Source organism: Phoca vitulina, unplaced genomic scaffold (assembly GCF_004348235.1).
Source record: "Phoca vitulina isolate PV1807 unplaced genomic scaffold, GSC_HSeal_1.0 scaffold46, whole genome shotgun sequence".
NCBI classification, from domain to species: domain Eukaryota; kingdom Metazoa; phylum Chordata; class Mammalia; order Carnivora; family Phocidae; genus Phoca; species Phoca vitulina.
This window is the reverse complement of record NW_022589749.1, coordinates 9,856,089-9,880,175: the sequence shown is the minus strand read 5'-3', so window position 1 is coordinate 9,880,175 and position 24,087 is coordinate 9,856,089. Positions and strand designations below refer to the sequence as shown.

The 24,087-nt window shown below is 41.2% G+C and overlaps 2 protein-coding genes across 6 annotated transcripts in view; both read right to left on the bottom strand.

The window, feature by feature from the left end:
• CCDC62 (coiled-coil domain containing 62) overlaps positions 1 to 6,855 on the bottom strand; it is a 38,695-nt gene extending 31,840 nt beyond the window's left edge. For all 3 annotated transcript variants that reach the window (XM_032431406.1, XM_032431408.1, XM_032431407.1), the window contains exons 1-3: positions 6,661 to 6,855; positions 4,104 to 4,296; positions 1,501 to 1,667 (exon numbers count right to left, since the gene is read on the bottom strand). In XM_032431406.1, the coding sequence (XP_032287297.1) occupies positions 1,501 to 1,667; positions 4,104 to 4,296; positions 6,661 to 6,696 (396 nt within the window). In that variant the 5' untranslated portion in view covers positions 6,697 to 6,855. The remainder of the gene's footprint in view (positions 1 to 1,500; positions 1,668 to 4,103; positions 4,297 to 6,660) is intronic.
• A 2,944-nt stretch (positions 6,856 to 9,799) lies between these two features.
• DENR (density regulated re-initiation and release factor) lies at positions 9,800 to 23,636 on the bottom strand. Of its 3 annotated transcripts, none has more exons than XM_032431493.1 (8): positions 23,514 to 23,636; positions 22,562 to 22,676; positions 18,455 to 18,474; positions 17,668 to 17,752; positions 15,456 to 15,539; positions 12,804 to 12,920; positions 11,553 to 11,692; positions 9,800 to 11,445 (listed from the first exon to the last, which is right to left on the bottom strand). In XM_032431493.1, the coding sequence occupies exons 2-8, from the start codon at positions 22,665 to 22,667 to the stop codon at positions 11,401 to 11,403; spliced, it is 597 nt and encodes a 198-aa protein (XP_032287384.1). In that variant the 5' UTR covers positions 22,668 to 22,676; positions 23,514 to 23,636; the 3' UTR covers positions 9,800 to 11,400. The 3 variants fall into 3 exon arrangements, with proteins under 3 accessions (XP_032287384.1, XP_032287383.1, XP_032287385.1); XM_032431492.1 differs by having other exon boundaries at positions 23,470 to 23,635; XM_032431494.1 differs by lacking the exon at positions 23,514 to 23,636 and adding an exon at positions 22,774 to 22,866.
• Between the last annotated feature and the right edge of the window lie 451 nt (positions 23,637 to 24,087).

The window sequence follows — 24,087 nt, the reverse complement described above, 5'->3', positions numbered from 1 at the left end:
TGGGGTGTTTTTTTTAACCCCAGAACTACATGATATATTTATTGGTTGGAAAAAAAGAATAATGAGGCTTTTTAAATAGTATCTCCATGAAGGAAATTTAAATACATGCTACTAAGTGAAAGAAGCCAATCTGAAAAAGGTACATACTATACGATTCCAACTATAGGACATTCTGGAAAAGACACAACTATGGGGATGGTAAAAAGGTCAGTGGTTCCAAAGGTTAGGAGAGACAGGGATGGAACACAGGATTTTTAGGGCAGTGAAACTATTCTGTACAATACTACAATGGTGGATACATGTCATTACACATCTGTCAAAACCCACAAAATATATAACACCAATCGTGAACCCCAATGTAAACTATGACTTTGGGTGACAATGATGTGTTAACAGATTCACTGATTATAACAAATGTACTACCGGGGTGCAGAATGTCCACAGTAGGGGAGACTGCATTTGGTGGTGGAGGCAGGGGGTATAGGAGAAATTTATGCATTCTACTCTGTTTTGCTGTGAACATAAAACTGCTCTAAGAAATAAAGTTTATTAATAAAAAAAAACCTTCCTGCTATGAACTGAATTGCATCCCCCCAAAACGCATATGTTGAAGCCCTAACCTCCAATATGGTATTACTTGGAGATGCTCCTTTGAGAGATAATTAGGTGTAAAAGAGGTCATGAGTGGGGCCCTCATGATGGGATTAGAATCCTTGCAAGAAAAGACACCAGAGATCTTCCTCATACTCTCTCATACATTTCCTTTTCTTTTTTTTTAAAGTAAGCTCTATGCCCTATGTGGGGCTTGAACTCATGACCCCAAGGACAAGCGTCACATGCCTCACTGACTGAGTCAGCCAAGCACCCCCTACATTTTCATTTTTTAATTCAACATATCAATAGAATAGTTTTTACTTATTTTATAGCTAAAAACTGTCTAGAACAATAATGTGAAAGAATAAAAAAGGCATTATCATTATGAAACAAGCATAATACAAAGGCTATAACAAAAATAATGGCTCTCTGTGCCTCTCATAAAACACGAGTTCAAAAAATATCTGATGACCAGTTAGAACTGAAAAGTGAAAAATCAGTCCTACAAATTTTATTCCCCATATGCCACTAACATGATGTGGATTCTGTTCATCGTATCAGATAAGGCACATTTAGAAAGCATCATGTGAAGCTACCAAAATTTGATGCTATTCATCTCAGACTTTGAGAAAGACTTTCTAAAATAACCCATTGTTGATAAAGTGACAGATGCTCCTAGACCAAATGGGCTGACAGTCAGAAAAGGTGGTAATGAAGTTTATCTCCCAGACAACTCAGCACTGTGCAGCCAACCAAAGCCATAAAATGAACACAAAACTATGGGGGCAGATGGACGGATCGACTTTCATACACACACATGCATTTTAATGGAAACATTTAAATCTAATTTCTCAATACCTGAAACAGAATTTGGGCTAGAGAATCTTATCACAAAATAAAACCAACCTCAAGGTCTTCAGAGAGAAGAGAGGAATGGGTTGCCTTTTGAGCCATTTCCTGAAGCTGTAGCTGAGTCTTCTGAAGAACCGTTTGGCATTCAATCTGATTAGATTCAAGGGTTTTTACCTTCTTTGTGAGTGACCTGATTATTTCAGTTCTTTTATGTAGTTCACCTGAGGGAAATTTCATCAATAACCACCCTTTGATCAGATCTGAAGCTTAAAATGCATTTTCAAACACACAATTAAAAGGTTAAGTGTGCTAAATAATTTTTTAAAGGATAATTCTTTTTCAAGAATGTATTACGGAATCCACGATACTGGATAGTATAGAAACAGAATAGTCAGCAACCCAGAAGCCCCACGGATGTCACTTCCTAAACACGATGTCTCCCAATTCCCACCTTCCCAACCACTGTCCTGATCTTAACCATTTGCCTGCTTTTTAATTATAGTGTTACCACCTATGACCACATCCCTAAAACACAGTTTGATTTGAACCGTATATAATTGGGATTATACTCTAGGAGTTCTTCCCTTCACTTTTTTCCACCTAAGATGATCCTGAGATTTATCCACATTGTTGTATGTGACTGGTGTTTGTGCACTGTTGTTGCTACATAATATCCCATTATATGATTATGCCAAAATGTACTTACTACTATTGGTAGCCACTTCGGTTGTTTCCACTTTACAGCTATTATGAACAATGTTGCTCTGAATATTCTTAAATGTGTATCTTGGTGTAATTTTGCAAGAGTTTTTGTAGAGCCTTGCTACTCAAATGGGGTCCTTGAGCCAGCAGCATTGACATCACCTGGTAATTTGTTAGAAATGCAGACTCAGGCCCCAGACCTATTGTATCATAATCTACATATTAATAAGATCCTTAGGTCATTCACTTGTACTCTGACCCATTTGTATATTCCTAGAAGTGGAAATGTGGGGCCATGAGCTATGTATATCTTTAACTTTACTAGATACTGTCAAATGATTTTCCAAGTAGCTGTACCAACCGACACTCCCACCAGCAGTGAATGAGTCTTCCCTTGGCTCCAAAATACCTGCTACCTTTATATATACCTGATATCTTTACCAATACCTGATCATTTTTGCTGGTCTGATAAGTGTAAACGGTATCTCATTACGGTTTTAATTTGCATTTCCTTAGTTACTAATGAGAATGAGAATCTTTTTTTCTAAGAAGGCTCCACGCTGGGCTTGGAGCTCCAACATAGGGCTTGAACTCATGACCCTGAGATCAAGCCTGAGCTGAAATCGTTAGATGCTTAACCGACTGAGCCACCCAGGCGCCCCTCAAGTTTCTTATTTTAAAACCAGATACTGTTGGCTATATGCAATGTCATCTTCATCTTTAACACATTTGTGCAAGATATTATATTACATCTAATGTGCAATCAAATCAAACATGATGCGTGTATGTGTGTGGCTGGGTATGGTCAGAGTAAAATCAAATGATCATCAAAGAAATGGAAAATTATGCATATTTAGTTTGTCATGTTTAAGAATCCTTTGGGTAACAGAAGATAAAAAAAGGAGGAGTTATCTATTAAACAGATCTAGTGTTTTCCCTTCTAATACAGTCTGGCACTGATGTAGTGTCACTAGAACATTCAGACCTTAGAGCAGCACTAAAGGGATGCCAGAATTAAAATATGGTACAAAAAAAATTTTTGCAAGCCACTTTTGAGACTGCTATATTTTTAAACGATGACTGTTTTAGATACTTAAGATCAAGTTCAATACCAAAAATTTAAAATCTTTGAGTCAGTTCAACAGAAATGGCTAGTCCTGGGCGCCTGGGTGGCTCAGTTGGTTAAGCTACTGCCTTCAGCTCAGGTCATGATGCTGGAGTCCCGGGATCGAGTCCCACATCGGGCTCCCTGCTCAGCAGGGAGTCTGCTTCTCTCTCTGACCCTCCCCCCTCTTGTGCTCTCTCTCTCCCATTCTCTCTCAAATAAATAAATAAAATCTTAAAAAAAAAAAAAAAAAGAAACGGCTAGTCCTATGGCATTTCTACTCATATTCTAGCTCAAAACTAATTTCATTCAGATTCACTCGTGACACTTCAGGTTAACTGGAGCTCTCTCCAGCACCCTCTCTACATTTAAACTGTCTGCCCAACTTCAACTCACATTGTGTTTGTTCAATTTTGAGTGTTCATAAAGGCCTCCTATCTTCAATTAAACTAAACTCTAGGGCAGCAGGGATTGCGTTGAGATATTTTATCTCTTATCTTTCCCGTGCGCCCCACTTTTTCCCCCTAATGTATTTAATATTTAAATACATTTGTGTTTCGGGTGCCTGGGTGGCGGTCGGATGAGCATCTGACTCTTGTTTTAAGTTCAGGTCGTGATCCTGGGTTCCTGGGACTGAGCTCTGCATTGCGCTCCATGCTCAGCAGGGAGTCTGCTTGGGGATTCTCTCCCTCTCCCTCTGCCCCTCTCCCTGCTCACATGTGCGTGCGCGCTCTCTCCCTCAAATAAAAATATTTATTTTAAAATAAATACATTTGTGTCTAACCCATGAGCCCTTTGAATATGCTGGCACATAGAGATATATAACAGATACTGCTAATGTATTTCTGACCCTCTAATTTGCTGCAACGTTCTTCCAAAGTCAATACTTTCTGCCGATCCTCTTCCCATGAAAGAAGTTGTCTCTGATGTACTGCAACCATATCATTGAGCTCTTTATCGCGATCTTTTAATTCTCCAATAAGCAGCTGCAGCTCTTTCCGTTGTTTCTCGATAGTGGAAATCTCAACTTCTGACCCGATGTTCTAGACAGAGAAAGTGGTTTTACATCACAATAGAACTAATCAATAACATAAATCAGCTGAAGCATTTTTTCCCCAAATAATTGTATCTTCTTTTGCTGCCAATTCAAGACAGTTATTTTTTATTCACTGCTTATAACATGGCATCAAAATTATGTATATTTAAAATGAGTTCATGCCGGGGCGCCTGGGTGGCTCAGTCGTTAAGCGTCTGCCTTCGGCTCAGGTCATGATCCCAGGGTCCTGGGATCGAGCCCCACATCGGGCTCCCTGCTTGGCGGGGAGTCTGCTTCTCCCTCTCCCACTCCCCCTGCTTGTGTTCCCTCTCTCACTGTGTCTCTCTCTGTCAAATAAATAAATAAAATCTTTAAAAAAAAAAAAATAAATAAAAAATAAAATAAAATAAAATAAAATAAAATGAGTTCATGCCTACTGTGCACTCTGCCTCTATAATTTCCTGTCATACCACACATGCCACTCTTAAAAAGTGGGACCGTTTGTAAAACCTTCATTGGCTAATCACAAATAAACTCATTTTGGCATTTTTGTCTTTGCTGTCAACCCATTCCTTGTATCAGTCAACAATATTACCCCACACTTTCCCAAGCAATTCTGGTTCAATCAAGTAAAGGAAAACATGAAATAATTACTGTTTGAATGTAAAGAATTCTCATGACATCTAGCACATAAACTCAATCTACCAGATTGGTCCAAACTCAACACACCTGTTTATAAAGGAAAATTTTCAAACATACACAGAAGATAAGGGAATTGTACAATAAACTCTTAGGTTCAGTACCTAAGTTCTACCATTATCAAGATTCTGCCCCATCTGTTTCAATTTTCCTTTCTCTTTTTGTTGTTAAAAAAACTCTTACAGGGGCGCCTGGGTGGCTCAGTTGGTTAAGCGACTGCCTTCGGCTCAGGTCATGATCCTGGAGTCCCTGGATCGAGTCCCGCATCGGGCTCCCTGCTCAGCAGGGAGTCTGCTTCTCCCTCTGACCCTCCCCCCTCTCATGTGCTCTCTCTCTCAAATAAATAAATAAAATCTTTAAAAAAAAAAAAAAAAAAAAACTCTTACATATTTTGGCATGCATCTCTAAAAATGAACATTTTTTATATCACCATGATGCCATTTCATACCTAATAAAATTATCTACAGTAATTCCCTTTATGCATATGTCATTTTAAAGACTAGATCATGAAGTTGGTCTGACCTAAATGTGAATCCAGAATTAATCATTTTAGTGGCTCTGTAACATTGCACAAATTACTTAACCTCTCTAAGCCTTGGTTTCCTCACCTGTAACATGGTAATAACAACACTTTAACTTCTCAGTTGTGCGGATTAAGCAAGATAAACTGTGTAAAGCGTTCCACATGACTTGGCACAGGGTAAGCACTCAACAAACATTAGCTATCGTTATTTTTCTTTTAAGGAAAAATTTTAAGATACCAACTTAAACACGTGAAAGGGATATAGTTTTTCCAAACATTGGCTATTATTGATTGTGAAGCACATTTTGAAATATGGTACTGCCCCCATCCGTGAAATAAAAGAACTGAAAGTGTTACTTCAAGAATTCTATCTTAAAAATCGTAGTTAAATCTTCATGAGAGGCCCATTTGTATCATTACTGCTTTCTGAAAAATAAGGTTTGTAAATAAATAATGACGAATGAATTACAGTTAGTTACCAGTAACTAAACTAAAATTTGGATCAAGTGATTCCAAGTCACAAGACTTAAATTCTAAGTCTTTGGTAAACCATTCGTTAATTCACTGATTTCACTGAACAAGTATTTGCTGAGCGCCAAGCGCCTGGGGATACAGTAATGAGCGCGCCGGCAAGGAGCACATATTGTAGGATAGGAAAACAGGCAATTCGCCAAACATGCCAAAAAAAAAAAAAAAAAAAAGCTCATTTCACCGTACTGATGAATGCAAAGCTCACTTTTCTTCGTACACTCATAAATGCAAAGCTCGCTTTCAACACTTCCTGGTAAAACGGAGTTGCGAGAGTGCTCGTCCCCTCGCATGTTACCGTGAAGCAAATTATGGGCAGGAAGCGAGGCGGCGCACAGCAAAGCTGCTCTCCAAACGCCCAGGTGTCGTTAAAAAGCGAGCACCTAGTTACTCGCCGCCCGTCTCGGCGCCTGGGCCGGATGTCGTTCTTACTAAGGTAAGGGACCAGATGCGACGCTCCGTTTCTCCTCTTCGTGCTGTGTATCGCTTTACATTTTAAGCAGAAACCGTTCCTTAAAAACCACCCCGGGTCGGCCACAGTGCTCCCCGCCCCGCGAGGCTCGCCGTCCACTCGCACCCCGACGCCCCAGCGCAGACGCTGAGCCGGCGGCGGCCGCTCACCTGGCGCCCGACGAGGAAGGTCGCCGAAGGGTTCATGGGGGCTTCCTCCGCCCCCGGAGAAAGTCGGTGAGCGCAGCGTCACCTTACAAACGCCATAGGCGCGCCTGCCCGGAGCGGGGGGCGAGCCCCGAACCCCGGAGCCCCGCGGCCTCGGCCGGTCCGAGTAAGCCCCCAAACCGCCCGCCCAGAGGAACGCGCCCGCTGGCCCCGCCTACGGCGTCGCCGAGGGGCCACCCCGGCTCTCGCGAGACCTGAGGTGCGCCCTCCTGGCTCTCGCGCGTGCGGGTCGGGGCTGCGGGCTCTGGGAAGGTCGATCTGCGGTTGTGAGGTCCACCAGCCACCGTCCGCAGAGAACCGGTCCTTCGCCGTTAGCCCGCGAACGAGGAAGCAAATTAAAGGCCGTTTCTGCCCCCGTCACCCCAGTTTTGACAGTTGAGCTGCTCACTTCTTTCCCGCTCTTGTCAGCCGCTGTGCACACCGGGCACTGAGAACGGTACCGGGCCGTTCACCCGCATACCTGGACGGACGCAGACGCCAGCCCCGGTGGTCAGCAGCTGCTGGCCATTCTAGCACACAGCTCGAAAGTACGAATCCCAGATTGAGGCGGGGTGTGTGTGTGTGTGTGTGTGTGTGTGTGTTTTGTTTTGTCTTTTTGACTCTTGATGAAGCTTTTGAATAACAATGAGAACTTGGGCACTTGGTCATGACAAAAATCTACCACATTCTGGGGGTGTGTGTGTGTGTGTTTTGTTTTGTTTTGTCTTTTCGGGAAAGCAGATTCTGACTAGTTAAAAGCATCCTATCGGTAGATGACTGTACAATTAAATCTTGGTGGAATGAGAAAGATAAAAAGGAATGTGGTTGAATGTCAACTTTCCAGTTAAGGAGCATTTCAATTCAGGTTTCCCAAATTTCACCATTGTTAAAATGTGGCGTTTTTCTACCAGGCAACCACATACCTAAAACTCTCTAAAAGTATGTGTAGAGGGGCACCTGGCCAACTGGGTGGAGCTGCTACTCTTGATCTCGGGGTCCTGAGTTGGAGCCCCACATCGGGTGTAGAGATTACTTAAAAAAATAATCCAAGGGGTGCCTGGGTGGCTCAGAGGGTTAAGAGCCTAACTTTGGCTCAGGTCATGATCTCCGGATCCAGAGCTCCCAGTTGGCCTCCTTGCTCATCCGGGAGTCTCCTCGTTCCTCTGCCCCTCCCTCACCCTACCCCATGCACTCTGAAATAAAATCTTTTAAATATATATATATAGTATACTTTGTATACAGAAAATAGTTAAGAAATGAGGCTCATTTTATGGGATTAGAGTTGTAAGTAAATTGAATGTGGTAAGAGTATGATGACTAGTTGCATATCAAAAACCTCAGTATTTTAAGTTCACTCACTCCCACAGGTTTCCTTTAAAATAGAAAAGAGAGACGCCTGGGTGGCTCAGTCAGTTGAGCATCCCACTCTTGATTTTAGCTCAGGTCATTTTCTCAGAGATCAGCCCCACCTAGGGCTGCACACTGGCCATGGAACCTGCTTAGGATTCTCTCTTGCTCTGCCCCTCCCCTCCTCAAAAAAATGAAACAGAAAAGACCTTTAAAGGTATCTTTTAAAAATACATAAAATGTTTTATGAAAGCTCCAAGCAGGGGTACCTGGGTGGCTCAGTCAGTTAAAAGTCTGCCTTCAGCTCAGGTCATGATCCCAGGGTCCTGGATTCGAGCCCCACATCAGGCTCAGTGGAGAGCCTACTTCTCCCTCTCCCTCTGCCCCCCACCCCATACACTTGCAAGCTCTCTCTCAAATAAATAAATAAATCTTAAAAAAAAAAAAAAAAAAAGGAGGCTCCAAGCATTATACTGCATCTGATTTTACACTCAGTCTAACTGATGGAACTAAACAGACTCATTCCTGTCTCCCTACCTTATTTCCTAAGTAATTTAGAAAATAACAAAAACAGGATCTAAATGGTAGACTTCATCTTTAAAATTGCAATTTATCAAATTTTTTTAACTAAGAGGAAAAAAGCTACCATGTATCTTTTTTTTTTTTTTTTTTTTTTTTTAAGATTTATGGGGCGCCTGGGTGGCGCAGTCGTTAAGCATCCAACTCTTGGTTTTGGCTCAGGTCGTGATCTCAGGGTCCTGAGATGGAGTCCTGCAAAAGGTTATGCGCTCAGGGCAGAGTCAGCTTGGTACTCTAAAATGAATAGGTTTAGAGAGAGAGCACAAGTGGGAGGGACAGAAGGGCAGAGGGCAGGGAAAGAGAATCTCAAGCTGACTCAGCACTGAGCTCAGAGCCTGATGGGGGGCTGGATCTAAGGACCCTGAGATCACAACCTGAGCCAAAACCAAGAGTTCGACGCTTAATAGACTGCGCCACCCAGGCTCCTTTACCATGTATTTTATCTTTTTTTTTTTTTTTTTTTTTTTTTTTTAGATGATGATTTTTTTTTTTTTTTTAAGATTTTATTTATTTATTTGAGAGAGAGAATGAGACAGAGAGGGAGAGCATGAGAGGGGGAAGGATCAGAGGGAGAAGCAGACTCCCTGCTCAGCAGGGAGTCCGATGCGGGACTCGATCCCGGGACTCCAGGATCATGACCTGAGCCGAAGGCAGTCGCTCAACCAACTGAGCCACCCAGGCGCCCCCCATGTATTTTATCTTAAGCAACAGCTGATTTACTGAGGCTTCTATGTAGTAACTAAAACAGAATGTAAAATCACTTGTCCGCATTTTTTTTTTTTTTTTTAAGATTTTTTTTTTTATTTATTTGCGAGAGAGACAATGAGAGACAGAGAGCCTGAGAGGGAGGAGGGTCAGAGGGAGAAGCAGACTCCCTGCTGAGCAGGGAGCCTGATGTGGGACTCGATCCCGGGACTTCAGGATCATGACCTGAGCCGAAGGCAGTCGCTTAACCAACTGAGCCACCCAGGCGCCCCCGCATCTCTTTTTTTTAAGAGAATAAAATACTACATATCAAAGCTGGGTTTGCATTTAAGTTGCCAGCTTAACTGCGGCAAATCGTTTACAATTATGACATAAGGCTGTTTAAAGGTTAGTACTCTTTTTGCTAAAAATACTAGCCCGCAAAAACATTTACATAATACATACATAAAGAGAATGTATGAATTAAAGTCAATCCTTGAATTTAGCACATTTTAATCAGAGATTAAACTAATGCTCCATTTTAAATTTCAGGTCAAAGAAAAAGATTCACACATGTTATACACAAGGACAATTTTAATCCTCCATTATCCTGCAGTAACATCCACTGCTGGCTTTATATGGATTAAAACTGCATTTGCCAAGAACTGTGAACACTGAGAGTCTTTACATGAAGTCACATAATTGATAGAGGCACAGACATCTTCCAGCACCAACAGGATACATACACAACACATACCAAATGGTCTTGATGGGTAAATTTGCTTCATCAGATACTCCTATTCAGTAAAATCCAGTTAATGCAGAATTCTGTTTTCTTAATTTGCATCTTTATTACGCATTTTTTCTAAGATTTTAATTATTTAAAAAACCACACATTCATTTAAGGTTGTAATTTGCATGGCAATAAACAATGGGTTCTAAATTTCTTAAAGGTGTCTATAGCGATTTAAAATACCCGGAGTCTTCTTTTCAATTTGTAGAGCCTGACTTAAGACCTTTATAAAAACAAAGTTTAAATTTGTTCAGTGCATTCGTTAAAATTCATTGTCACTGTTTCTGAGAAAGACTCATTTCAATTGCTATTTCCCAGACCATATTTATATTGAGTATCGGTGTATATTCTTTTGGCTAGCAGAATGCTAGAACAAGAACTCAGCAGCATCTCTGAATGGCCTTCCACTCAAAACAACGGTGGTGATAACGTATAAAATGAATTTGGGGTCTGCTCCCCACTTAAAATCACCAAACAGGTTTCCAAAGTACTTTTGGAAAATATTTAAAAATATATGCATAATATTCTACCATATGGTGCACCATCATTCTTTAACCATTTCCCAATTGTTCATTTGTATCAGTTGTAATTTTTTTTGCATTTATGAGTAACATTGTGATGAACACCCTCACCCACGGTTTTAAGCAAGAATGATTCTATCTTTAGGATAATGTCAACTAAGTGGCTTACTGGGTCAGACTGCAGATGGTTTTAAGGCTTTAATATACTTTACCAAATAATCTCCAGAACAGTGTGAACAACTCCTACCAACATTAAGTTAATGTGACCTCGAAGTGGACTTGGTTGGTAACAATGAAGCAAATTCAACCACAAATCTATTAGATGCCCAAGCATCTCAAAAGTATCACACCAAAGCAAGGAGACAGTTATTAATGGTGATGAAGCCAAAATTCAAATTCTTTAAAATATTACTCAGCTTTAAATCATGATTTCATTAAATCATGATTTTAAGATAATAAACAAAAAAGCTTTGCACAAAAAATCTAGTGTTTTTCCAAAAATAAAAAGTTAATAAGAGAAAGAGAAAAGTCAGTACCAAATGACCAAAAATTTTTATTTGACTAAATTCTATTTCATGCATAAGCATGACAGTCTCCCCTGTTTATTAGACTTTGGCAATAAAAAAACAAGCAGCCTTATATAGAACAGTGAAAATGCCAAGGGTGAGGGTAATCTACAGTTTTACTGTAGGATAAATATATATATTTTTAAAAGGCCTCTCTCCCTTTGGCCATATCAACTCTCAGTTCAGATCATTAAATAGAGACAAATTTTCAAAATCACTTCTTCACTTCTCCAAGATCTTCGATGCTATCATCATCCACCTATAAAACACAAATAATTACATCTCATGAATTGTGGTATCAGGTAACATGGAAGCAACTTGCTTTAAAAACTTATATCCACAGGTACACATGTTCTACCTACTCACCTCTGGCCATTTTTCCTGAATGACATCAATTATGTCATCTGTAAAGTCTCCCTGAATGATGATTTCATCCTCTCCTGTTACTGAGGCACCACAGGAGAATTTTTGAGCAAAAAATCTTTGTGCTTCTTTAAGATCAATTTCTGTTATTTAAAAAAGAGAAAGAGCAAGACTATAATTGGAATTGTTTATCAAAGGTATTTTTCCATTTTGAAATTTAATCTGTATCTTAATTTCATAAAACAGATTACCTTGATGGGTTTTATATTTCTTTCGTGATAATTACAAACTACCACAGGCAGTGGTCTTAACCATTCAACTTATATTTTCAAGGTCAAATAAAGCTTCAGTACATAAAAATAGCATTATTCGGGGGGATGGGGTACCGGTAATGGGCATTAAGGAGGGTACATTATGTAATGAGCACTGGGTGTTATATGCAACTGATTAATCACTGAACTCTACCTCTGAAACTAATAATACACTATATGTTGATTAATTGAATTTAAGTAAAAATTTAAATAAATTTTAAAAAGATGCATCCTATCACACACACACACAAAGCATCATTCATACTATTCATAACTCATATGGTAAGACCAAAATAAATCCAGGAACACATTAATTCCAAGCATGACATATACATTTCCAAGTACAATGAAGTTCTTTCATTTATCCTTTTTTACAAGAGAAATAGTTACAGCAGGGAAACAAACCTACTAATGATTATTTTTCAACTATCTTGTCACAAGAAGGGACCTTGGTTTACAATTTCACTGTTCATTCAAGGCCTCCAGAAGGAGCTCTGAAGCAGGACATTCTGCTGATACCCACATTCCCTCACCCTCTACTACTGTTCCCAGAGGGCACAAGCCATTTTGCAGCCTTTTGCCATCTAGCCTGCAGGGACAGAGGAGCAGTACTGATAGGCTTCAAAGGGAATCCTACCTAGCCCTCCTCATTCCACATAAAATGTGCCCACGCAGGTATTCTGTAAAGGAAAAAGTTAAACTAGTTCCCCGTGCAAAAGATTTTTAAATTTCTTCAAAATCTAATTTTGAAGCTATAGTTAGACATGCAAAATCTCATTTTGTATCTTCTTAGCAAAAAATAGACCTGTGAAATTTTCATGATGCCAGATTAAAAAAGAGACAGAAAGAGCAAGACACAAACAGAAAGAGGGAGATAGAGGGGCAGAGAGCAACAGAGAGAATACAGTTCACACATTTTAAACATACTTAAACTTGAACTCACCGAAAGTTGCAAGGCCACATACTCTTGTCACGTATTTCTTCTTTGCTCTAGGAATTTTGGCTATTGTAACTTTTTGTGGTACAGTCTTCTTTTTTTGCTTTATCTGACCCCTTCCACCTTTATTTATAGAAAAAAAAAAAAAAGAGCTCCACATCAACTGTTTTGTGTTTAACATAAATACTGTCTTTAAGCTTAATTTTCAAAAGGTACCAAATATTAATTTCTAAAGTTTCCTCTTCTAACACAAAACTAATAAACACAGGCATGAGTATTCATTCAATAAATATTTATTAAGTACTATGTCCCAAGCACTGCACTAAGGGCTGAGGACACAAAGATGAACAGAAAAAACATAGTCCCTGCCCTCCAGGGACTCTCAGTCAAGTGAAGGAGACAAAAAAAAAGTTTTAATAATTACTGCAACTGATATATACTGTAACAGGAACCATGAATATTGCACTACCATAGCTCTGCAGAGGAATGGCTTACTCAGCTTCTGGAGGACAGAAAATGTTTCCCAGAAGAAACAGCATCTAAGTTCTTGTAGAAGGAACCGTCCAGATGAAAGCAGAAGAGCTGGAGAGATACGGTAAGAAAAGATATCCCAGAAGAAGGGAACAAGTACAAAGATAAGAGAAGGCATTATATTTGAGAACTACAATTGTCTCGATGAAGGATGCTTATGGATATGTAGGAGATAAAGCCAGAAAAGCAAACGATTACCTACCAGTCATTAAAGGACCAGCACATCAAGCTCTGTTATTTGATTTTATATTGAGGCCGAAGAAAAGCCACTGAATGAATACAGGAGTGAAAAAAACAGATTTAGGTTTTAGGAGATCACTCTATAGCATGGAGGGTGAGCCTTTGAGGAATAAGGCCGACAGAGAGCTACTGGAGGCTCCTACATTAGTTCAGGTGGAAATTAATCAAAATCTAACAGAGCAGTGGTAACAGTAATGGCGATTAGGCACAGGGTAGAGTAAGGAGGAGAAATAAAAGAATTTAGAACTGATTAAACAGAATTAAAAATAATTAGTACTAAATAAGGAAGATGACTATTTAAAAAAACTGATTAAAACGAGCAAAGAAGGGACGCCTAGGTGGCTCAGTCAGTTAAGCAGCTGCCTTCCACTCAGGTCATGATCCCAGGGTCTGGGATCGAGCCCTGCATCAGGCTCCTTGCTCAGCAGGGAGCCTGCTTCTCCCTCTGCCTGCCACTCCCTCTGCTTGTGATCTCTCTCTCTCCTCTCTCTCTGACAAATAAATAAATAAAATCTTAAAAAAAAGGGGGGGGGGAGCAAAGAAAGAGAACCCAAGATGAGTGTCAGGTTCTGGCTCAGATGAATGGATATAGTATGCTGTCATTAACAAAAGATATAGATTTGGGACTTAGTAAGTTTGGTTTTCTTGGAAATACTGCATTTGAGGTGCCTGTGGGACCATGCACATTGCCAGTCTAGAGACACAGGCCAGGACCAGAGGTACAGATTCAGGAATTTCAAGTGTAGAGTGGTGTTAGAAGTTAGGGATGTGAAAGAATCATTCAGGGAGAAAACTGCAGAATGAGGAGGTAAGAGGGCCAAGCATAGGATCCTGGGAAATACAACTTTTTAGGGACAGAAGGGAGAAGAGAAGTCTGCACAGAAGACCGAAGAGGATCGACAGGGAGGATGAAGAAAGAAGTCTGTCGCAAAAACCAAGGAAGTATGGCATTTCAAAGAAGGGTGTGCTCAAATGCTCTTATTGCTTAGCAATTACTGAGCCACTGATGACCCCTATTAGAGGAATTTCAGTGGTGTGACAGTCAGCTTAGCACGGAATGAGGCATGAGCAATGAAGGACAGAAGAGCAAGGACAGTGAGTCTAATCTTACTACAAAAGTCTGGCTAAGAAGGGCAGGGCAAGGGATAAGGCAAAGACATGGGCTCTTGGGGGAATTTTTCTTGAAAGAGGCAGAGTCCTTATTTATAAGCTAATTTTAGTCATAGGGGAGAATAATTAAGGCAGAAGAAACAGGCAGGGACAGGATCCAAAGTACAGGAATTCATTTTAGAAGGAGGTAGACAGTTATACACAACAGCTATTTAAAAAAAAAAAAAAATTCGGGGCGCCTGGGTGGCTCAGTTGGTTAAGCGACTGCCTTCGGCTCAGGTCATGATCCTGGAGTCCCGGGATCGAGTCCCACATCGGGCTCCCTGCTCGGCAGGGAGTCTGCTTCTCCCTCTGACCCTCCTCTCTCTCATGCTCTCTCTCATTCTCTCTCTCGCAAATAAATAAAATCTTAAAAAAAAAAAAAAATTCAACTGAGCTGACAACATAATGAGAATAAAATCTTTTATCAATGTCCTCAACTCTATAACTATTTTAATAAGGTAAAGTTTTCAAGTCATAAACAAGTTGGTTGGTTGCTTTTTGCATATGTATACAGCAAATAAAGCATGTTTTCTTAGGTCCAATTTACCGTAAAAGCCCAAATCATATGACATCCGGTCATCCTGAGAATATGATTCTGTGTTGCTCTGTAGGACATACATATGGAACTGCAGCAGCAGGGAGGTATTACTGGCTTTGGGACTGTGCTCATTATGTATTTCCTCTGACAGAGGGAAGGTGTCTTTATATAAATCAAGCCATGGATTTAGGCCTTACCTCTCTTCTGCTTTTTCTTCTCTTCCTCTTCCCCTGCTGTGCCTTGACCCTCACTAATTCCAGCTTCTTGTTTTGGTGAATTTTCTAGATGTTAACAATGAAATCCAAAGCATTAACATTACTTCAAAATAACCTTTAAAAAATCACCTTTGAGCAACTTCATACACAAAGAAGCATCTTGCCAACAACAGCATGCCATTTATAATGCAAATGATGATACTGCTAAAGTCCCATCCAGTCTAGTTCTGGTCATTAAGTCCATGGTGACAGAAGACAAAACAAAGCCTTTGATATGTGAAGATTAGGATCTTTTCAGCACATGAAAGGAGCACAAAACACTCAGGCTCTGCAGGCATGTTTACATCTAAACACACTAATCTAGGGAACAGGAAGTCTGGGCCTAAGAAGACTCCTTCCTCAGGTCTTATCACGTCCTAGGCAGGTCATGTCCCATGTGACCATGACCACGCAGACTGTAACACCCGACTTTAGGGTTCTTATTCAACCACGGATGACCACTGTGGCTACTACCCAGAAAGGCCTTCTGTAAAGTTTCAGGGGTTGTGCCTCTTGGAAACAATCTGACAAAGCAGCAAATAGTGGAACAGCATCAGGTACATCTGACATGACTGTTTCCAGCTCAGGCTTTCCCTTCTTCCTGCTACTACCTTCATTTCCACCAATCTCGTAAGAGAAGCCAACAGTTTTAACGAAATGAAGAAATCTGTTCCCTTCAGTCTTCCCTTCCACTGGCAACAGCAATTCCATTCTTCTAGTTGCCAACACCCTAGATGCCTCCTTTTCTCACATCCCACATGCAGCACATCAGAAAGCCCTGTCAGCTCTACCTTCAAAACACATCGAGAACCTGCCTACTTTCCCCGCCTCCACTGCTACCATTCTGCTCAGGTCACCATGGTCTCCTGACGCGATTACAGCCACAGCCTCTCATCTGGTCTCCCTTTACTGCCTGCGCCCCTCTTCAGTCTGTTCTTTAGCACAGTAGCCAAAGAGATGTTGAAACAAAAGTTAGACCTTATTGCTCTTCTGCTCAAATCTCTCCAATAGCGCCACATCTCATTCTGAGTAAAAGCCAAAACTAGGGGCGCCTGGGTGGCTCAGTCGGTTGGGCATCTGCCTTTGGCTCAGGTCATGATCCCAGGGTCCTGGGATGGAGTCCGACATCGGGGACATCGGACTCCATCCCTGCTCAGCGGGGAGTCTGCTTCTCCCTCTGACACCCCCACCCCATGCTCTCTCTCTCTGCAATAAATAAAAATCTTTAAAAAAGGGGGGGGGGGCTCCTGGGTGGCTCATTCGTTGAGCGTCTGCCTTCAGCTCAGGTCATGATCCTGGAGTCCCAGGATCGAGTCCCGCGTCGGGCTCCCTGCTCGGCGGGGAGTCTGCTTCTCCCTCTGACCCTCCCCCCTCTCGTGTGCTCTCTCTCTCATTCTCTCTCTCAAATAAATCTTTAAAAAAAAAAAAGCCAAGACTAGGCCTTTAAGGTATGGTCCTCCATTACTTCTCTGACTTCATCTCTGACCCTTCTCTCCCCCTTCTTCAATAAGCTCCAGACACAAAGGCTTCCTTGATGTTTCCTGAATATGACAGGTAAGCTCTTACCTCAGGGCCTTTGCACTTGCCCCACACCTGGAATATTCTCCCAGATATCCAAATGACTCACTCCCTCACTTCCTTTAGGTCTTGTTCAAATGCAGTTTTTTCAGCAAAATCTTTCCTGCCACTACCTAAAACTTCAAATTCTCTCCCCAACAATTCTTATCTCCTTATTCCCTGTTCACCATTATTTAACATACTTATTTCTTATTTTCCTTAGTCTCCCATTCTAGAATTTTCAAATAGATCTTTTGTTCACTGCCTTATCCTCAACATCTAAAACAAAGCAAAGCATATAGTATACTCACAAGAAATAATTGTTAAATGAATGAGTGAAAATACATTTGCTCCTAAACCATTACTCTTCTTATAAGAAGTTATCCTAAACTATCTCAGAGAGATAAGACACATGAAGCAGTGTGTGATTCTATATAAGGAATTTTAACCCAAGAATGTAAAATGGTTCTGAAGCTAATAGACATAAACACAATTCTGTAATATCCTACTAAAGGAGCACTTTATCTTTAAAATAATGCCTTATGTGCATTTGTTTCAGATATACGAGCTTTCAGATGAAAGAAAAAAATGTTCATACCTACAGTAAGTTTTGCAAACTCATTTGGAAAATTCTTCTCTAACCACTGTCGACATTTAGCAACATCAGGCATATATTCACAGTACTGGGGGAGTGGGGGGGGGGGAGAACAAATTGCGTCACAACAGAACATTTTCAATCAACCAATACATTTTAATTAAGTCCTTCCCTATATTTGCTATATTAAGAATGATGAAACCAACTACTCCCACCCAATATCTTATCCAAGGAATTCTGTGTTCGACCAGGAAATGCCCCATAAGAAATTAGAATTTAAAAAGGATTAAGCACCTCCTCACTGTAGTAACGTATTTTTTTCCATCAAAGAGAAGGGCCATTAGAAAAAGGAGCAAACAGAAAAAAAACGAGCATGTTCATTTCTTGCTTTGGGCACACAGGTGTCTATTTTTGTGACTTGCCCACAGATTCTGACTCAGAAGCTTATTAACAGAAAATCTTATACATAATTTTAATTTATGCTTTCCTCTGCTTATACATTAGATTTTTTACTTTAAGGCTATTCGTTTTATTAGGTAACTATTCATAAGTTCCAAGCAGAAGTCCAAACTGGATAGCCAAGTACAAAAGATGTACACATATGATACAAAGTCGAAAGAAAACAATTTGTAAGACCATAAAATTATTCCAATCCAAAGTTTCTATGAAAGTTGAAACTCTACTATCAAATGACAGAACATGAAAAATAAAAAAGGTCTCAGGCTAGCTCTAAAGTCAATGACCTCAAATGCAGAAGTTAAAAAAAGAAAAGAATTTTAAAAGGACTTACCTCTGTTGGTAATGAACAGACTGGGGAAATGGAGAGAAAAAAGATTAGAAAATTTAAATATATAAACACACATGGTTCATCCTTTTATTTTAAATTGGACAAAATGCTTCATTTCTACTTTTTCCTATAATTCTGTATCACTTTTCAAATACCACCCATCATGCTTTTTTTTTTTTTTTTAGGTAAAAGGCACATGGTTCATAGAGATATTCTCTTAATTTTTTTTTTTTTTTAATCTAAAGAACACCATAACCTCAGTGGATGGAACATCAAACTACACTATCCTGCATATCTTAAAGTTTTACCGTAACTATCTCAATGGGTCTGAAGCTGAGAACAATTCCCAATACAACAAAGCTTGAAAGGAACTGGTTATTTCCTTTGATAGTTTTACCAAAACAGCCACCAGTTTTTATTCATACTAACATATTTATAGACTTCAGTAGCACTTTTGCTACCATTTCTCTGCAATATACGTTTCCTTTTCTTTTTCATAGTGTGCTTTCAGATTATGCCAACTGTAAAGCTAGAGGGAACGCAGGTTCAATTTTGTCCTCGTGTAGGCTCCATGGGCTAAAGAACCAAAAGAACTCAAAAGGTTTCCAGATTGTAAACAGAATTCTGTTACTGGGTCAACTATTTTGTTTTTACTTTTAAGGGAAAGAATTGAGTAGTTCAGTGTACCCAATATCTTGAGATTTGTGAGGGAGAAGAGGGGTGGTGCACCATTACTCATCACAGCAATTATCATTACGTGATTATGTGTCATCATCACCACCCTGTAAGTAAGAATCACCACGTCTGCATTACTGATAGGTAAATAACCTGCTGCATCTGGTTAGTAGAACAGGATGGTCAGTTTCTGAAGCTCTTAACCATGAAATCAGATCACATGACACGCAGATAGCGTAGCCGTGTGCCAGCCACGTGACAGTGGTTGGCCTCTTCCTCATCCCACCATCACTTTTTTATAGATGAAGCTCTAAAAAAGGTTCAATAGCTCAGCCAGGGACAAAGGTGATAGGTATGTGGCAGAAGAAAACTGGAATTTAGCCTCTTTATTTCAAGTGTGGAGATCTTTCCACCAAAGTTCTCCCTGGTTAACCAGAGCTCTACAATCCTTAGTAGCTCAAGTTCAAATACCAGTAGGTACAGATATTCAGCCACACTTTCAGGATAGAATTATAGGTTAAATACCATTACAGCAAATACTAAAGCTATAAAACTTTGTACACCATTTCAAAGAATATTCAGTTCAACAAAATTCTAATGCAATGGAAACATTTGAACAGTTCACTATTACTTGCTTATAAAGTCAATTTCCCGGGGTGCCTGGGTGGCTCAGTAGGTTAAGCATCTGCCTTCGGCTCAGGTCATGATCCCAGGGTCCTGGGATGGAGCCCCACATTGGGCTCCCTGCTCAGCAGGGAGCCTGCTTCTCCCTCTCCCTCCACCTGCTGTTCCCCCCTGCTTAAGCTTGCTCTCTCTCTCAAATAAATAAAATCTTAAATAAATAAATAAAATAGTCAATTTCCCTTTCTGCAAACCATAGCTTTTCGACACACAGATCTAGCAGCTACCATCAAACTTCACATCACTAATAGTGCAATAACCTGACATTATGTACTTGCTGATGTGATGCTGTAACATGAAGAACAAGGCATCATCAGCCATGAAACCTTCTGCTACAGTCTGAATGTTTGTGTCCCCTCAAAATTACTATGTTGAAATCCTATTATCCAATGTGATGGTGTTAGGAGGTGGAGCCTTTGGGAGTATTATTCATTCTTCTCGACAGCCTTCTGAAGTAGGCTCTTTAATAAATGACGGAACTAGCCGAGGTCACACAAGTAAGTAAATGGCTGAGCCAGGATTCAAACTCAGATTGAGTCTGAAGTCACAATCATGAAGATAAAATCTCTTCAGAAAGGACCCCATTCTACCTACCCGTTTCTCACTCTACTCCAACCAGCACTCTGTTCCAATCAGCCCTTTCTTTTCCCTCTCTCCTTAAGACACCATATTAAATCTTACCACCATACTGTTCTTACAAATTCCTTCACCTTTCCTTACAAATTCTACCCTTTATCTAAGGCTTCTCATTTCCTTGGAAATTTCCCTACTTCCTCTGAACAAAGATCCCTCCTTTTCCTCAACTCCTAATTCATAGTTATAATCAGTACTATTTAATTTAGCATTTAATATTCCCTACAACTAGACCATAAACTCCTTGAGGAAGTAACCCTGTCCCCAGCTTAGTGCCTGGAATATCAATACAAACTAAGAAGGGAAATGAAAATAAACCTTTCTCAAAAAGGTTAGGGACTGCTGGTCAACACAAATTATCACCGGGGTGGTTTGCATATTTAGTGCAGTTGTTCAAAAGTCACCTTAGCAGTCACATAAGCAATTTAATAAGATGGTTTTCATATACCGTATTTCATCAATCCTAAATTTTCTACATTTTAATAGGGATACATCTTATAATTATGGCATGTCAATGTGACAGTTTTTTTTTCTTAGTGGAACATAAAATAATGGCGAATCATAAAATATGGAGTCTTAGATTAGATAAAATAGGGCACAAAGAACAACAGCTCTTAACTACATCTGACAAAGATAAATAAACCATACTAAACTAGTATACTTCTCTAATAATAAAACTTACTGTATTATGTTCTTGTGTTAGTTGCTATACCAGCTTTATACAAATCACCTGACTTAGCATATAATCATTATTTTCATTGAGCAGACCTTAAGAAACAGACCTTTAATCCTTAATTGAATTAGGTAACTTGCCCAAGGTCACATAACTGGTAATGCTGGAATCAGGATGCAGACCCTGGTCTGCGACTCCAAAGGCAAACAAGATGACCAAATAAGACCAATATCGTAACAAAAATCAATCAACCCTACAAAAAGTTCCCCTGCCTTATTCTTCCTGAGGTATTTTATAATTTTTACTCTCAAAGATATCCGATAAATGGCAACTTGACAAAATTTAACTCAGTGACATCCCACTCCTTCTGTAGTACTTGAACTCCAGATGATGTCTCTATTACACTCACAAAATGCAAAATCTCCAACCACAAGGACCTTTCCTGACTTATTCACTCACTACTCAGTCCCTAGCACCTAAAACACTGCGAGGCACAGAATAAGTGGTCAAAAATATTTCCTGAAAAAAATCAGTACTTACTTGCCCCTTTGCTATCCTGTACCTTCAAATTTTTCTAAAATTTTCCAAAATGCTAATAAATTAAAGCATTTCCAACTCACAAATATTTCTGCATTGAAAATGAGGAAAACACTCCAAGAAAAAAAAAGAATCCAGATTCAATCTAATACGTGTATTATTAATCAAACCAAGAAGACTTCCCCAAGACTGTCCTACGACCCATCGCTCCAACCTCATCATCTTCCACTCCTTACTGACACCCTCCCTATACTATATCCACACTCTACTAATCCAAAGCTGCTCATTTCTCCACAGACGTGCATCAAGTCTTTTCTTGCATAGCCATTCACTTCATCTGGGATGCCCTTGCCCACTTCCTCATCCAGTCCTTGTCATCTCTTCAGACTCAGTATCTTCCAAGAAGTCCTCCTTTATTTATTTATTTATTTAAAGATTTTGTTTATTTGACAGAGAGAGACACAGCGAGAGAGAGAACACAAGCGGGGAGGGTGGGAGGGGGAGAGGCAGGCTTCCCGCGGACCGGGGAGCCCGATGTGGGGCTCGATCCCAGGACCCTGGGATCATGACCTGAGCTGAAAGCAGACGCTTAACGTCTGAGCCACCCAGGCGCCCCAGAAGTCCTCCTTTAGTAGCCAGACTAGCAAGTAACATTAGATTGAAATAATCTATTTGCATGTCTCTATTCTAACTGGACTGTAAGCTTCTCCAGGCCAAGTAGCAAGACACAAGTCATACGGGTCCAGAAAATCTGTCAACCCATGCCTCCTCTTACCAACGCCTCCCCTCCCCCAATTAAGGATTTCCCAAAGACAGATGAGAAAAGGATTAATAGAATCAAATGTGATACTACTATTACAATGCATAAAAATAAAGTGAGCAAAAGCCATTTTCTGCTTTGTAACACTTGCCTCCACAGTAAAGGACTCGAAGTGGGTAGTCTGCATCTAACTTGGTATTGCCCCTCGGGTCTCCTTTGCAATCATGCCCACCGGATTCAGAAATATCAGCAGCCATCTCACAAACCTGTAAGCAAGGAAAATAACACATTTTCACTATTTTGGACCAAGACCCCAAAAAGGCAGTGTTCAGATGTAGCCTCACCTCCTCCCACTAGAAATACCTCAACCCTAAATCTGTTCCAATTCTGTTTTTAAGTGAAGGATACAAGCTGCATTAGGATTCATAAAATATGAGCAATTCCGGGCGCACCATTACCAGCTCCACAGGTCTACAGGGAAGCAAGTGCCAGTAGCAAAAGGACCGTGAAGAATGGGGGCGGGGGGGGGAAGGGGAAGACTAGTGGAAAGAGGAAGCAATGGGATAACAGGATGGGGAGGATGATCCGCAGTGACGGGACAAAAGGTCTGGGGGTGATCTGGAAGGGATGCAAACTGCAGCAATAAAGGCCACAAAGCAGCTGGACGACAAGAGGCTGGAAAAGCCTACGAAGAAGGGGTGGGTGACTGGAGGTGCCCAGAGTACAGGGTGTGCGGGCAGCTCAACGCCAAGAGAGGGCCACAGGAATCAGGGAAGGGGATGGGAGTGGGAGGGGGCGGGGAGCCCAGAATCTGAAGACAGAAAATGGGGACAGAAGAACCAGCAAGGGGCAGAATGTAAGAGCACTGGTGCGACAAAGGCGGCCAAGAGTTAGGGGAAAATCTGAGGCGAAGGGGCAATCCCGGGGACACCAGAGGGGCCCATGTGGGCGGGGGTGTGGAGACGCCCGGCCCGGCCCCCTTCCGCCGGGCAGCACCTCGGCTTCCCCCACGCTCTCTACGAGCTTCTCGGAAGAGGGAGAGGCACGAGGGGTCGTTACCCGGGCGGTCGCACAACCCCCGCCGCCTCCGCTCCCGCCACTACCGCCAGCTGAAGCGACACATGCAACTCCTCTTCCACGGCCAGGGCCGCCTGAAAGCCCGTCTGCCAGCCGCGGTCCCGCGAGACAATAAGCCTTTATCGCGAGATTCAGGCCGCCGCTGGGCGGCTGTCGCGAGAAGCCTGGAGGCGGGGGCGAAGGGGAATTGAGGAGCATGCGCGTTTTGCTCGGGGGCGGGGCCAAACCGCCGAGCGGCTGACTTCCAGTAGGCGGTGCTCGTTACCCGCGGGAGAGAACGGGCGGTCGGCGTGCGGAGCGTGGAAGCGGGCGCGGATAGCAAAGTGGGGACGTGCGCTGAAGTCATCAATGACTTCCTATTAATGGGCTGGGGAATGTTGCCCCGCGTCTGGGGTGCATCCTGGAGTCCTGACTAACCTCCAGCCTGTTGGATAAGTCACTCCTTCGCGGGTGGATGGTAGCTGGAAAAGGCGTTGGGTTTCAACACCTTTCCCTACATTGGCTGAATTATTCTTGAAAATATAATGTCAACGCTACTTAGATTGTTCTCATCGCCCATAATCTCACCACCCTAACAGCTATTTTCATCACCTTCCTCGT

Excerpts from the sequence above, each read along its gene's own strand:
- DENR (XM_032431493.1), bottom strand. The coding sequence starts at position 22,667 with ATGGCTGCTGATATTTCTGAATCCGGTGGGCATGATTGCAAAGGAGAC. Across the intron at positions 12,921-15,455 it reads GAAGAAAAAGCAGAAGAGAG|GTGGAAGGGGTCAGATAAAG; the intron begins GTAAGGCCTAAA and ends CTATAAATAAAG. Across the intron at positions 11,446-11,552 it reads TTCAGGAAAAATGGCCAGAG|GTGGATGATGATAGCATCGA; the intron begins GTGAGTAGGTAG and ends TGTGTTTTATAG.